This window comes from Squalius cephalus (genome assembly GCF_949319135.1).
Source record: "Squalius cephalus genome assembly, chromosome: 10".
Classification (NCBI taxonomy): domain Eukaryota; kingdom Metazoa; phylum Chordata; class Actinopteri; order Cypriniformes; family Leuciscidae; genus Squalius; species Squalius cephalus.
In genome coordinates, this window is record NC_137131.1 from 24237000 (window position 1) to 24253263 (window position 16264).

General features: G+C 45.1%; 1 protein-coding gene across 5 annotated transcripts in view; it reads left to right on the plus strand.

Annotated features, from left to right (window-relative positions):
- Positions 1–16264, plus strand: part of LOC307165178 (endonuclease V-like) — a 301965-nt gene that overhangs the window by 130719 nt on the left and 154982 nt on the right. For all 5 annotated transcript variants that reach the window (XM_079882554.1, XM_079882555.1, XM_079882553.1 and 2 more), the window contains exons 4-5: positions 1263–1302; positions 1440–1552. In XM_079882554.1, coding sequence (XP_079738680.1) covers positions 1263–1302; positions 1440–1552 — 153 coding nt within the window. The remainder of the gene's footprint in view (positions 1–1262; positions 1303–1439; positions 1553–16264) is intronic.

The window sequence follows — 16264 nt, forward strand, 5'->3', positions numbered from 1 at the left end:
CTGACATTCAACCTATTTTTAGACCGTACTGAAACCGTACCAGCGTGACATCTGACCGGTTTTCCCCAGATCGCATCACAAATATTCTTTAAAGGGGTGGTATAATACCATTTTCACAAGATGTAAAAATGTGTCTTTGATGTCCCCAGAGTGTGTATGTGGAGTTTTAGCTCAAAATACCCAACAGATATTTTTATATAGCATGTTAAAGTTGTCACTTTTTGAGGGTGAGCAAAAACACACCATTTTGTGTCTGTTCCTTTAAATGGAAATGAGCTGCTTCTCCCGGCACAGAGGGCAGAGCTTCAACAGCTTGTGTCCTTTTACCTCACACAGACATGCACTGAAAATTTCAAAAACTTTTAGCCTTTTATGTTAAACCAGAGTCGATGGAAAGACTCAAGAAGAAGTGACAACATGTATGCAACAGGACATCTCTGAATTGTTAGTTGATGAATTTATGTAGCTGATGTGTAGTTATCTTCTAGTCATTGATTAGCGTATTCTGTCTTGATAATCTATAAATCGTGTTCCAAGGGCGGGGTTTATGTAAATTCTAGGGTTGGTGATGTCACTAACCCGGGAGGAATGTTGTGTAGTCCCTACCAGCTGTTTGTTGTAGTCCTTAAAAAGCAATTTCTTTAAAAGCAAATATCTTCCTTTGCTTTGAACTTTGAGCATTGTAACTTTGCAGATGTTGTTTATGCTCAAACAGCAGCAACATTACACACTAACTAAAGTTAGAAAAGTGAAATCATAATCAACCACCCCTTTAATTGCAGAATGAGAGGCACAGGTTACTATATATCTAATGGCGGAGCGATGTCTCTTACAAATTTTTACAGACACACATAGTCACACTTGACCATCATAAATACTGTAATTGTAGAATAAAATGGCTATATTCACATAGATTATGCATGATTCTTTTATATTCAGCCTAATAAAAATCTTCCATGGTAACAAGACTATCTAGAAACAGCTAGAAACAACAAGACTAATGAGGGAGAAAACAACACTGAGATCTCTAGTCTCTCAAAAACACTGCAAAAAAAAAATGTCTTATTTACATCTGCACATGTACAATAATTTATATTACATAGAAGAATAAGTAAATAGAAGAGTAATAAAAACTTACTGAGAAGGAGCACAATACAGTTGTCTTATGGGTTTGAAATGACATGAGGGTGAGTAAATGATGACAGAATTTTTGGGTGAACTATCCCTTTCTTAAAGAAATATATATATTTTTTCCTTTGCAGGTGCTATTTGTGGACGGGAATGGATTGTTCCACTATCGGGGTAGGTGAAACTCTTCTGTCTTCTGACTAAATCTGTTACTTCAAATGACAGGTTATGGTTTTACCCATTTTAAAGAATTTTCAAGACCAAAAAGGCAGTCCTCTCTCTCTGACCCTTTCTTTCTGTGATTTTTATAGAGTTTGGTTTGGCCTGTCATCTTGGTGTTCTGTCAGATCTGCCCTGTGTGGGTGTTGCCAAGAACCTTCTTCATGTAGAGGGAGTGTTGAGAAGTGAGGAGCACCATTCACAGGTCAGAGTCATACCTGAGTGCCAGGGAACAATGTATCTACTATCCAAACAGTTTGGTTCCAAAATGCGCGCGAGAGATGTGGCTGCACCAGCAATCCTTTCGTGTCAGTGCAGTGCAGTGCAGACCGCTGGCTGGTCCCCACAATGTAGGTGATCTCAGGTTTTACTATTCTTATGGGGACACACACACATACCTGTAGTTTTCAAATAAGCCTGAAGGACTTGATTAGGTGGATCATGTGTGTTTAATTACGGTTGAAGCTAAACTCTGCAGGGCTGTGGCCCTCCAGGAACTGTGTTTTGCACCCCTAGGGCAAAGCTTTAAAGATGGTATTAAACTACAACCTATAATTTTGCAAATATTTGGTAGCCCTCATAATATGTGAATACACCAGTAGATTTACAGTTTTTTCCGATTGCTAAACAACAGTGAGCACAACTGGAGCTACATGTGCAAAACTCTAACTACAGTCTGCACTACCAACAGTCACCTGAGCTAAACAGTTCACATCACCTGCAAAACTCATTCCAAGCAACACAACTCTTAACACATGGCTCAAAACAGGCTCAATGCAGCCAAACACTATGCACAACCCTCACTGAGATAACACACACTGTCACTCAGAACACACTGAGAGTAAAAACACTAGCATCAAACACTAATACAGAAAATACAAACTTTTCATCTTTACAGTTTGAACAATTTCAGTGACTTCATACAAAGTAATATTTTCTTCAAAGAAAAGAGTGACATTCTTTCACATGATTTATTTAAATTTTTAGAACATAACAATTCTTTAAGGTAAATGAAAATTAGCAGTTTGCTTCAATAGTCTGTAGTAATTTATGGAATTACAGTAATGAGAAAAAAAAAGGTAGAAACTAAAAGTACATACTGTAATTCGAACAAATAACTGAGGGGCTAATCCTGCCTCTCTCTAGCATCAGGCCACAGGTTTTCATCAACATCAGTTCCCATCAAAACCCATCTTCCTTGTTCCATTTCCAAAATTAGTCTTTCTGAGCTCTACCTATATACAGTATATATCTATATTTATATCTATATCTATATCTATATCTATATATATATATATATATGTGTGTGTGTGTGTGTGTGTGTGTGTGTGTGTGTGTGTGTGTGTGTGTTCACTAACAAGTCTAAAACAAGACACCTGCTTAGCCTTTCAGCTGAAATTGCAATCAGCAGTGTTTGAAAGGCACAAGGCTGAAATCTATTCTGTTTTGAATGTGTGGTTCACAGTTTTGACAGCAGTGTGTTAGCATTTGAACAAAGTGCTGTAAATCCACAGTGTTGTGCAGGTTGTGGTTAAAGTCATGGGATAAGTGTGTAGAGTTTTGAAAACTGTGTTCAAGCAATGAAAAACGAACTAGAGTTTGGTCCACATGAACTGCTGCTGTGCAGACTGTAGTTAGAGTTTTGCACATGTGACTCCAGTTGTGCCCACTGTCGTTTAGCAATCGAAAAAAACTGTAATACATATATTATTTGACTGGATATGCAGATTTTTAATAATCGAATATTTACATAATATTGTAATATTAAGTTGTAAAAATAATAATTGTAATATTACTTCTGTAATATTGTATGACATTATTACAACAATAGACAACAATATAACTGTTAAATTGTAAAAACATGAAATCATTTTAATTTAAAATGTGCTGTATGTAATCAGTAACTGCAAACATCTGTGTTGAACACAATTCTGTATTTTCAGCTAAATGGAATTATGAATATTTCTATCAAGTATTTCTTTACATTGATAATAGGAAATTTAAAGTAAAGTGTTTTGGCTTTATAGCAGCTATAGAATAAAGTTATTGTCCAGCTAAAGTTAGTTTGATTGATTCACTTCTGTCGCAACGATCATTAGTTATTAACTTAGGGGCCGCTAACACGACACCGTTTTAACAGAAAACTCTTTTAAGTTCTTTCTGCGCAAACTTCAAAAACGCGAACCAGTGAGAACACCGATGGCGTGCACATGCGTATTACGAGTTCAGTCTATAGGCATGTGCGTTTGAATATATGTGCGCAGGCGTGTAGTCCTTCCCTACAAATCAACCCTCAACATACTACTTGTCTGGCCTTAAAATTAATAATACAGAATTGTTATCGCTTCCATGTAGCCATGCGAACCGGAATTATCCTGACAACGCTTTATCTGTAGAGAGGTAAAGGAAGGGAGGGGGGCCTTCACAGGGGAGATACTAGTTGACATTTCAGGACTGCGCTGTCGTCGCGTCCAGGCGCAGGTCCTTAATCAGATCTGGATACAGCCTGGATCCGGCGGACTGCGGTAAACCTCGGGATAAACAGAGAGACTAATATTAGCGTAGACGCCATTCTTCTTATGATGTAACGAGTACATCAGGATTTATGGGGAGTGTTCCCGGTTCCGGCTGACCTAATCTATGCAGCCTAACATTGAATTATAAAAGTCTATAATGTGTTATGTGTATGCTAGGTCAAAGAGATGTGTTTTTAGTCTAGCTTTGAACTGACAGAGTGTGTCTGCTTCCCGGACAATGTTAGGAAGACTGTTCTAAAGTTTTGGTGCTAAATAGGAAAAGGATCTACCGCCAGCAGTCAATTTTGATATTATTATCAACTGGCCAGAATTTTGAGATTGCAATAGACGTGAAGGACTATAATGTGTTAAGAGCTCGCTCAAGTACTGCGGAGCTAAACCATTTAGTGCTTTGTAAGTAATCAGCAATATTTTAAAATTTATACAATGTTTAATAGGGAGCCAGTGCAGTGTTGACAGAACTGGGCTAATAGGGTCATACTTCCTGGTTCTGGTAAGAACTCGAGCTGCTGCATTTTGGACCAGCTGTAATATGTTTAAGCGTGCAGGGCAACCACCCATAATAGCATTATAATAATCTAGCCTTGATGTCATGAACACATGGACTAATTGTTCCACATTTCTCAATGAGAGCATATAACGTAATTTAGATATATTTTTAAGATGGAAAAATGCAGTTTTACAGATACTAGACACGTGATTTTCAAATTAAAGATTGGTGTCAAAGAGCACACCCAGGTTCCTAACCGACGACAAAGACTTGACAGAGCAGCCATCAAGTGTTAGACAGTATTCTAGATTATTACATTAGGAAGTTTTTCGTCCAATAATTAGAATCTCTGTTTTTTTCAGTATTAAGTAGTAGGAAATTACTAGTCATCCAATTTTTTATATCACCTATGCATTCCGTTAATTTTGTGAATTGGTAAGTTTCGTCAGGGCGTGAAGAAATATAGAGCTGAGTATCATCAGCATAACAGTGAAAACTAATTCCATGCTTCCTAATGATATCTCCCAGGGATAGCATGTACAGAGTGAAAAGCAACAGTCCTAGTACTGAGCCTTGTGGTACGCCATACTGAACTTGTGATCGATGAGACATCTCTTCATTTACTGCTACAGCCACGATCGGATGATAAGAGCAAATCATTTGTAACTCTAATGAGAGCAGTCTGAGTACTATGGTACGGTCTAAATCCTGACTGAAAATCCTCGCAGATATCATTTCTTTCTTAAAAGGAACATAGTTGTGAGGATACCGCCTTTTCTAGAATTTTTGACAGAAAAGGTAGATTCAAGATCGGCCTGTAATTGACTAATTCTGTACGATCAAGTTGCGTTTTTTTAACAAGCGGTTTAATCATAGCCAGCTTAAAGTTTTTGGAATGTATCCTAATGACAAAGATGAATTAATCATATTAAGAAGAGGATCTATGACCTCTGGAAGCATCTCTTTCAGTAGCTTAGTCGGTATAGGGTCTAACATACATGTTGTCGATTTAGATGATTTAACGAGTTTAACGAATTCTTCCTCGGATTCTCGAATTCTTCCTCGAATTCTTCCTACGAATTCTATAGAAATAGCAATGAATGAATCAAATTTTTCTTTAGGGACACTACAATGCACTGCCTGATGCGATACTGTAGTAGACAGTTGCATAGTTATAATTTTCTCCCTGATATTATCAATCTTATAAGTGAAGAAGTTCATAAAGTCATTACTGCTGTGCTGCTTGGAAACTTCTGGGCTTGAAGCTTTATTTTTCGTTAGTTTAGCCACTGTTTCAAATAAATACCTAGGGTTTTGTTTATTTTCTTCTAATAGGGTTGAAAAATAAGCAGATCTAGCAGCTTTTAAGGCCTCTCTGTATGCAATCGAGCTCTCTTTCCATGAGATGCGAAATACCTCTAGTTTTGTTTTATTCCAGTTGCGCTACATTTTTCTGGCTGCTCTCTTAAGGGCCCGAATGTGCTCGTTGTACCACGGCGTTGGACTATTTTCTTTAATCTTCTTTAAGTGCAACGGAGCAACTGTGTTTGTAAAAGAGAGTTAAAAGTTTCTGTCGCAATATCGAGTTCTTCTAAGCTATCTGGGATGCTGTGATGATGAAAAGCACCCTGTTGCAAATTTTAAAAAGAGGATAACACGGTGTAGGCAACACCGATTTTTGTCGTTGTTCTCTGTACTGACAGCACTCCAAATTTACAAAAAAATGAGCTCAATGTTAAAATTGACCGGAGTTCTCCTTTAAATCCTTTCTCCAAGATCAACAGTTACCTTTCCTTCTTATACCCTGCGCAAAGCATTGCTAAACATGAGTGGAATACCAACACCGAAACCGACCGACAGGTAACCAAAAGATGAGGCAAATGTGTGGTGATCAAGAGGGGGAGAAGAACATTAACATATTCTCCTCAATGCATGTTTAAACAATAGTACCTAGATTGTACATTAGGATACTTTAATATCTCTATTAAGTTCACCAAAATTCATTTAAGTTTATAAGCTGTCAGATGAGACCAAACATGACATAGTTACATATTAGAACACACTAGTAAATAAACAGTATGTAGCTGAAAGCATGTCCTGTGAAGCAAATGGTACAGACGTGTCATTGAGGTGCAAATGACTCTGTCAGCATATTGATGAAATCCCTTGCACTAGATAGGCGTTAGCATACTGTGATGATGAAGGCCATTGTGCAACGTTTTATTCACATGTATACGTTTAAAAGGATTTCTGAAGTACTAGGGCAGTAAAGAGTTCTGCCCATATTTGCTCAGCCCTACAGGCACATTGATTTTCTGATCATATTTTTTTCCCAGGCAAATTTTACCAATTCCAAACCACATTAATCTTAATAACTACTATTAATTTTGTATTTAATCATTTATAAGTGATATATAATTGTTCATGAAGACAGGAAATGAAAAACGCCTTATATTCAGGTGTGCATAATTATTAGGCACGTTTTCTTTTACAGATAAAATAAGCCAAAAAAGAGATTTAACTCAGACTGAAAAGTCAAAAATTATTAAATGCCCATGAGAAGGATGCAATACTAGAAATTGCAGTTAAGGCATGACGATAGGACAGTGAAATGCTCATTGGGTCAGTAGGGTCAGACAAAAACAGGTGGAGAAGAAAAGACACATGTTAACTGCAAAATAATTAAGGTAAAGAATTAAGTGTGAAACCATCAGGAACCTTTTAGTCTCCAGCACCACCATTTTCCAGACCTGCAACCTACCTGGAGTCAAGGTGTCAGGAAGGTGTCAGGATCTCTGACTTAGGTAGGTACAGAATCCAAAAAAAATGACCACCACTTCGTCATTTTAGTTCACCCAAAAATTAAAATTAGGCCATGATTTACTCACCCAAGCCATAGGTGTATATGACATTCTTCTTTAAGACGAAAACAATCGGAGTTATGTTAACTTAACCCATTTAATCCCAAATTTTTCCCAGACACAAAAATATCCAAATCATGTGTCATTAGTATCCCTTTGAAACAATCAATCATAATTTTTTGAAATTTTCATGGAAAAGTGTGTGAAAAAGTGTGTTTTATGATCGGTCACAATTGTGACCGGTGGGATACTGTGTTGTATCAACCATTGTATTGATTTAATATAGGTCTATTTGACCTGTGCAGTGTGTTTGTGTGTTTTTTTGTGTGTGTGTGTGTGTATGTTTTTTTTTTTGTGTGTGTTTTTGTGTGTCTGTGTGTGTGTGGGTGGGTGTGTGTGTGGAGATCAGACATCAGAGGAGACGTGACCATGTGTGAGTGTGTGTGTGTGTGTGTGTGTGTGTGTGTGTTTGTGTATGTGTGTTTGTGTCTGTGTGTGTTTCTGTGTGTGTTTCTGTGTGTGTGTCTGTGTGTGTGTGGAGATCAGACATCAGAGAAGACGTGACCGTGACCATGTGTGTGTGTGTGTGTGTGTGTGTTTGTGTTTGTGTGTGTGTGTGTGTGTGTGTGTGTGGAGATCAGACATCAGAGGAGACGTGACCATGTGTGTGTGTGTGCGAGTTTCTGTCTGTGTGTGTGTGTGTGTGTGTGTGTGTGAGTTTCTGTCTCTGTGTGTGTGTGTGTGTGTGTGTGTGTGTGTGTGTGTGTGTGTGTGTGGAGATCAGACATCAGAAGAGACGTGACCGTGTGTGTGTGTGTGTGTGTGTGTGTGTGTGTGTGTGTGTGTGTAAAATTAGGTAGAAAGTAAGGTAGAACAGTTAGCCTATGTGTATTAGTATGTAGATACAATGGGTTATCCCACCGGTCACTATTGTTGCCGTTGACATGTTTGTGAGTTCTATGACCACATTAAACAAAGTTGAGTAATTGCAAATGCATATATCAATACTAGACACCTTAAACATGATGTGTACCAAAAATCTATGTCCTATCTTTATGTTAACATACTTTACCACCCTTTTCTTTGGGAGCTTTCTTGCTGCCATCCTCTTCTCTTGGCGCAAACAGGAAGTAAACAGCTCTGGTCATGTGACAATTTACAGTAAACATGCGACACTGCACATATTTCATTAAGACCCTTTATTATTTCAATATCTGCTGGAAATGCATTGATAGATCTTTCAGTAACATTTTTATAGCCTTAGAAATGAAACATTTTTTTACTGTCACTATTGTGACCGGTGGGATTAAATTTAATAAAGGTGGTTAATAAAGTCCTTCTGAAGCAAAGCCATGGGTTTTTGTAAGAAAAATATTCATATTTATAACTTTATAATCTAAAATAACTAGCTTGCGCCAGACGACCGCACACATACTACGCAAGTTTAATTGCGCCACAAGAGTAACGTTTCGGTTACCTAACGTAACCTCTGTTCTCTCTAGAAGAGGGAACGAGTATTGCGTAAGTAGCTTACGCTGCGGGTAAAGTCATCTTCTCTCGAGATATGAAGCCAAAAATTATCCTTAATTTTTACAATTTTGTCAACGCAGTGCAGCAGCAAGCAGACCTAGAGCAGGCATACTCGCGTGCTCATTGGCTGACCTGCGGCAACTGCAGCAGCCTATCGCTGAGCCCTTGGCGTGACGTCACGCCCAATGAGCGCGCTGGGCGCGCTCACGCGTCACGGCCCGTCAGAAGGGGCGTGGCTTAGCGTATAAAAGAAGGCTCAGAGGCTGCTTTCTCTGGTTTTTGTCGCTTGAAGCGAGTGAGCTCGTGGCGCGAGCATGGCGTGTTACGCAATACTCGTTCCCTCTTCTAGAGAGAACAGAGGTTACGTTAGGTAACCGAAACGTTCTCTTACGAGAGGTTCTCTCGTATTGCGTAAGTAGCTTACGCTGCGGGAACTCCCTTGTCAACACCGTGCGCGCCCAGCATCCACTGAATGAGTCCCAGGGAAAGCCCGGGGAACACGATGAGTGGGAGCCGGGCAGCCAGTAGAATGGCTAGCGCAGTACATAAGCACACATAAGGGCGCTCAGAGCGGCGCGGCCGGTCTGACTGACAAACCCTTGTAAGTGAAGCTCAACCAGGAGAGCTAAATCACACAGCAGTAGCCTGCGCACAGAAGTGGGCCGGCTACGCGAGACTAGACTGATAAAAGTTTAGCCTGCAGGGCGGGAACTTCCAGATTGTAGAATCTAACAAATGTAGAGGGGGAGGCCCAGCCCGCCGCTGTACAAATGTCATGAATGGAAATTCCGCTAGACCAAGCCCACGAAGAGGCCATGCCTCTGGTGGAATGGGCTCTGATGCCCAACGGGCACTGCAGGTTTTTAGACGCATAAGCAGCTGCAATAGCGTCCACTGTCCATCTGGACAGGCTGTGTTTCGAGGCGGCGAGACCCTTGGTGCGCCCACCAAACGAAACGAAAAGCTGCTCCGAGCGCCTGACAGCGGCGGAGCGTGCAGTATAATTCCTAAGCGGTCTGACAGGGCAAAGGAGTTTACCGTCGATCTCGCTGCCGGATGCCGGCAAAGCCGAGAGAGAAATGACCTGCGCTCTGAACGGTGTGCCCAAAATATTGGGGACATAACCGTGCCTCGGTTTGAGAATGACTTTAGAGTCATTAGGTCCGAACTCGAGGCATGCAGCGTTAACTGATAACGCATGAAGGTCACCCACACGTTTAACTGAAGACAGAGCTATCAGAAAAACGGTCTTGAGCGTGAGGTATTTCATATCCACAGTTTCCATGGGTTCAAAGGGATGCGCTTTCATGGCCTCTAAGACCAGGGAAAGATCCCAAATAGGAACCGAAGGGGGTCGCGGTGGGTTCAATCTCCTAGCTCCCCTAAGGAAGCGGATGATGAACTCGTTCCTCCCTAATGCGCGGCCCAGCGCCGAGTCGGCGAAAGCTGAGATGGCCGCAACATACACTTTGAGCGTGGAGGGAGACCTGCCCATGTCCAACAGCTCTTGGAGGAAACACAGCACCTGCGATACCCCGCATGTTAGTGGATCCAGCCCTTTGGCGGTGCACCATTTGCTAAACACAGACCATTTTGAAGTGTAGAGCCGTCTCGTAGAGGGAGCTCTAGACTGTGTGATCGTGTTCACAACCCCTATTGGCAAGTCAACGGGTAACCGTTGATGATCCACGCATGCAGAGACCAGCGCTCTGGATGGGGATGCAAGATCGAGCCGCGGGCTTGAGAGAGAAGGTCTCTTCTCACCGGTAACGCCCAGGGGGTTGTGTCTGCCAGCCGTATTAGATCTGGGAACCACGTCTGATTCTCCCAATACGGGGCTATGAGGAGCACCGTGTGGCGCGCTTCCCTGAATCTCTCGATGACCTGCGACAGCAGGGAGACCGGGGGAAAAGCGTATAGCGGGCCGCTGGGCCAGGTCTGGGCCAGCGCGTCCTCGCTCTTTGAAAAGAACCTTGGGCAGTGCGCGTTGTCTTTTGACGCAAAGAGGTCGACTTTCGCTCTGCCGAAACGGCGCCACAGTAACTGGACTGTTTGGGGATGCAAAGACCACTCCCCCGGGGGAACATTGTCCCTGGACAGTCTGTCTGGACCTTCGTTCAGGCGACCCGGCACATGCGCGGCTCTCAGCGAGCGCAGTGAGTGCTGAGCCCACACGAGGAGGCGTTCCGCCAGGGTGCAGAGCGTTTTGGATCTGACACCGCCTTGACGGTTCACATAGGCTACCACTGACGTGTTGTCCGTGCGGACTAGTACATGGTGGCCCTGTAGGTATGGGAGGAAGTGCTTGAGCGCGTTCTCGACTGCCAGCATCTCTAGACAGTTTATATGAAGGCGACACTCCTGGTCTGACCAGAGGCCATAGACCGGTCTGCCCTCGAAGAGCGCTCCCCAACCTCGGTTGGACGCGTCTGTCGAGATAACTTTTCGGTGTGAGACAACTCCCATCGTCACTCTTGTGCGATACCATTCGGCTGCCAGCCAGGGTTGGAGGGCTGAGACACAGCCCTGATTCACCCTGACTCGTAAGCTGCCGGCCGTCCAGGCTCGGTGAGGCACTCGCGCTCTTAGCCAGCGTTGAAGCGGGCGCATGCGCAGTAAGCCCAGCTGAAGCACTGCTGCAGCTGAGGCCATATGCCCCAGGATTCTCTGGAATGTTCTCAGCGGAGTCTGGCTGCCCATCTGGAAAGACGCGGCTAAATGTCGAATGCGGCGCGCGCGCTGCTCCGACAATCTGGCCGTCATAGCCACCGAGTCCAGTTCTATTCCGAGAAACGAGATTGACTGGCGGGGCAGTAATGAGCTCTTGGTCCAGTTGACCGAGAGACCCAAATTTTCCAGATGGCTGAGAAGCGCTGTCCTGTGAGACAAAAGCTCTGTCTCTGACTGCGCTAGAATTAGCCAGTCATCCAGATAGTTCAGTATCCGCATCCCCTGTGTTCTCAGGGGAACGAGAGCCGCGTCCATGCACTTCGTGAATGTACGGGGTGCCAAAGATAGACCGAACGGCAGGACGGTGTACTGATATACCCGACCGTCGAAGGCGAATCTCAAGAATGGCCTGTGACGGGGGATTATCTGGATCTGAAAATATGCATCCTTCAGATCGAGAGAGATAAACCAGTCTCCCGGGCGAATCTGCGCGAGGATTTGTCTGGTTGTAATCATTTTGAACGGCCGTCTCATGAGGGCTTTGTTCAAATGTCTCAGATCTAAAATAGGTCTCAGCGTCCCGTCCTTCTTGGGTACGAGGAAATAACGGCTGTAAAAGCCCGACTCGCTCAGAGAAGGATGCACTTGTTCTATAGCCCCCTTGTGCAGCAGCTTTGCTATTTCTGCCTGAAGCAGATGAGCCACTTCTGTGTTCACTCTCGTCTCGGTTCGTGCTAGAAAGCGCGGTGGACGGCGAGCGAATTGAAGCGAATAGCCGTGCATTATAGTATTCAGCACCCATTCTGACACGCCCTGGATAGCTTGCCATGCTTTCGCACATCTTGCTAGGGGTCGAATGGTCTCTGGGTTCAGATCGCCGCACTGCGCGGGATGGGGAACCTGTATCAGAGAAGATGGGTGCTCGAATACGGGGGCTCACAGACAGTGGCGACTGACTGCACAGCATACAACGGCTCGGTCGCTGTGGACGGGGCACATTTTGTAGCTGGAAACCCGTGGCGCGAGAGCGGCATGGGGGTAAACGTGTTTGATCGTAAGTGCGCGCGCTCGTGAGCGGGCACAGGGCTTACATACACAACACGGCCAGTGCTGGGGAGCTTTAGAGGATCTGCGTCCCGGGATAACTGTGTGACAGAGCGGGCAATGGGTAGGTGTGGGCACAGATTTGTGGGCACATTCTCTACACTTAGCACTCGAGCGGCGCGTGCCCGCTTTATGAGAGTGCGCTCTGTGAGCGTTACCGGGGAGATCGTGTTTGTGTGTAGTGGTGAACACAGGGGTGTGGGCACATTTTCTACACTCATGACACCTTCGGCGTGAGCCGGAAAACCCGAAACCAAACTCTTTATGAGATATCTCTGGGCCGCCGTAAAAACGGCGTTTGTGTGCAGGCGAGCGAGTTGTATTACTGGCTCGTTGGCTGCGATGTGAGCCACTGCAGTAGCCTTTTTTAAGGGGACTGACAGGCTAGGCGCTTTGATGGCGGTCCGGCCACAGCGGGACTCAGCCATCTTTTCCTCCTTGCGGCTGCTAGGAGGACTTCGCGGGCTCAGGTTTCAGCGCTATCTTGGGCCGGGGTCCCCGGGGGGGAGGCGGTCTGCGACGGCTGACTGAGCGCTGTCTAGGGCGGCCACCCTGACATCGCGAAGACGGAGGCTGAGCAGAGCGCTGTGACGAGCTGCGTGCAGGAGGCTGATCCTGAGAGCGGCCTGCAGCAGAGCTCGAGCGGCGGGGCAGGAAGAGGTTCATAGCCTGCGACGCCTTCTGTACCTCCGAGAAGCGATCCACAATCCCGCTGACCGCTGGGCCGAACAGGCCGGTGGGTGAGAGCGGGGCGTTGAGGAAAACGGGGCGCTCACTTTCGCTCATATCCGCCAGCGTCAGCCAAAGGTGCCTTTCGGTGACGGTGAGCGAAGCCATGGACCTTCCGATGGCTTGTGCAGCGGACTTTGTGGCGCGAAGCGAGAGATCCGTCGCGCTGCGCAGGTCCGTCAGCGGAAGCAGCCTGGCCGGCGGCAGCGAAAGCACGGCCGACGAGGGCTGATGTGGTCCTGCAGGCCTTGGACGGCAGGGCGGACTTTGAGCGCCATCTGGTGGATGGCGGGCAAAGGTGCGTTGCCACAGCTTCCTCAACCGGGGGGATCTGTGTATATCCCTTCTCGGCGGCCCCGTCCACTTGGAAGAGAGTCGAGGAGACCGGTGAGCGGAGTCTCGCGGAGAATGGGGCGTTCCACGACTTAGCGAGCTCAGTGTGGAGCTCAGGCAGGAAGGGTGCTGACCTAGAGGCAGGCGCTTGGCGGCGGCTAGGCAGAAAACACCCATCGAGCCTGTTGGGCGCAGGCGCCTTCGGTGGGGACCAGTCTAGTCCCAATTGGTCGACCGCTTTGGTGAGGAGGCGGAGAAGTTCCGCGTCGACACTGGCGCGGGACCTGCCAGTCTCCTGTGTCGAGGAGGCGGAGCGGTGAGACCCCGACCATGCCTCGCTGTCCGAGGCCATGAGTGAACAGCTGTCCGATAAAGCAGCGTCGTCCGCTTCATCCCCTGAGGCGACGGCAGTGCGGGCGAAGGCCGGCCGCTGCGCGTCGGGAAGGGGGGAGAAGGAGATAGCGAGGCTCGAGGGAGGGGCTCCGGCGAGCACTCAGCTACTGCTGCGGGTTCCGGTGGCCTCTGAGAGCGGCGTTTCTTTTTGCGCGGCCCGGTGGAGGCAGACGAAGAGACAGCGAGAGCGTCGAACGAGGCGAGTCGAGCCCGCAGGGTCGACATCGGCAGTTCTTCGCACAAATCACAGCCGCCCGCGGAGAGAGCGAGGGCTGCGTGGTCACGACCCAGGCAGAGAACGCAGATCACATGGCGGTCTCTGTCGCTGAGCGGAGCTTTGCAAGAAATGCAGGGCATTTTGAATCAAACGCCTGAAATGCAATGAAAAGGATATAATCGCCGGATAGCGAAGCAGGCAGGGATGGCTGAAGGCGGCGAAGACGACCAGCTTCCTCAGACTATCCTCGGCTTGCAGGGCGCTTGTTTCAACGGCGGCTTCCTCAGAGTCCAGTGATGCTGAGAGCTTCGCTGAAGAGACAAAAATCAGAGAAAGCAGCCTCTGAGCCTTCTTTTATACGCTAAGCCACGCCCCTTCTGACGGGCCGTGACGCGTGAGCGCGCCCAGCGCACTCATTGGGCGTGACGTCACGCCAAGGGCTCAGCGATAGGCTGCTGCAGTTGCCGCAGGGCAGCCAATGAGCACGCGAGTATGCCTGCTCTAGGTCTGCTTGCTGCTGCACTGCGTTGACAAAATTTTAAAAATTAAGGATAATTTTTGGCTTCATATCTCGAGAAAAGATGACTTTACCCGCAGCGTAAGCTCCTTACGCAATACGAGAGAACCTCTCGTAAGAGAACCCGTGGCGCATGTATGACGTAGGATTTAGAAGTATCCTAAGCTTAGTCACCTCTAGCGGTTTAAACAAATATGGCTGTGCAACAAATTGAAGCTTCTCTTCTATTATATAGAAATCCTCCAACATTTCTCTTCAAAATGGCTAATTTGCGACCGTGTTTTTTTTTTGCTCTTTCCTCTGAGCTTCCGCGTTCGTCATTACGCTGTGTGTCGGGTCAGGGGTTAATCTTCCACCGTAAAACGATGCTTACGGCCGTCTGTCGGAAGCTAGTGATTATAGTTTATAAAATTTTAAATATGGGTATTTTCCTTACACAAACGCATGGTTTCACTTCAGAAGGCCTGGAGCTCCCCCTGGAGCCATATGGATTACTTTTATAATAGATGGATGCACTTTTTTGGTCTTCAAATTTTCTCTAGCCATTCACTCTCATTATAAAGCTTGGAGGAGACAGGGCATTTTTTTATATAACTCCGATTGTATTCATCTGAAAGGAGAATGTCATATACACATAGGATGGATTCAGGGTGAGTAAATCATGGGTTAATTTTCCTTTTTGGGTGAACTATCCCTTTAATAAGAATCACAAGCTGAAGTGTTTTTTATAGGCTTTATAGACAGACAGATTGAGAAAGACTCTTGAAGGACCAGCATCACATCCTCTTGTCCCACTGTTTGAAGAATTCATCTTCTAGAATCTGGCAGTAAGTTTTGGGAGTTCATTTTTAGTCCATCTTAAACTCGCTTGAAAACTAAAGGGGATCAGGCTTTTTCTGTTTTCAGCCGAAGACTGTGGAATACCCTTCCACCTGACATCTGACAGACACCTGACAGATCTGCACCCTCAATTAAAAATTTTAAATCTCGATTCAACACACATTTGTTTTCTGACATTTTGGCAGTTGTATTTTCTTTGTTTTGTTTTTTGTTTTTTTGTTACTATTGACTGTTGTCTTTTGTTCTGTTTTATTATAATTTGTTATTATCTGTAGACTGCTTTTAATTGTACAGCCCTTTGGTCTACTTTGTAGTGGAAAGGGCTCTATAAATAAACTAGACTTGAGACATCTCTGCAAAATGTACTCCCAAATGAAAATGAACTCCCAAAACTTACTGCCAGATTCTGGAAGATGAATTCTTCAAACAGTGGTACAAGAGGATGTGGTGCTGGTCCTTCAAGAGTCACTCTCAATATGTCTGTCTATAAAGCCTATAAAAAAGTCTTCCTGTATTATACTACACTTCAGCTTGTGATTCTTATTAAGTGGGGGTAATTTTTTAGGATTCTTTACCTAACCTAAGTCTCTGAGATCCTGACATCTTGCACTTCTACCAGAAAGACTCGGGAGACTAAATACTGTAACAATTATACATTTATTAACAGCCCAGCAAGCAATATTATGATATAAAGTT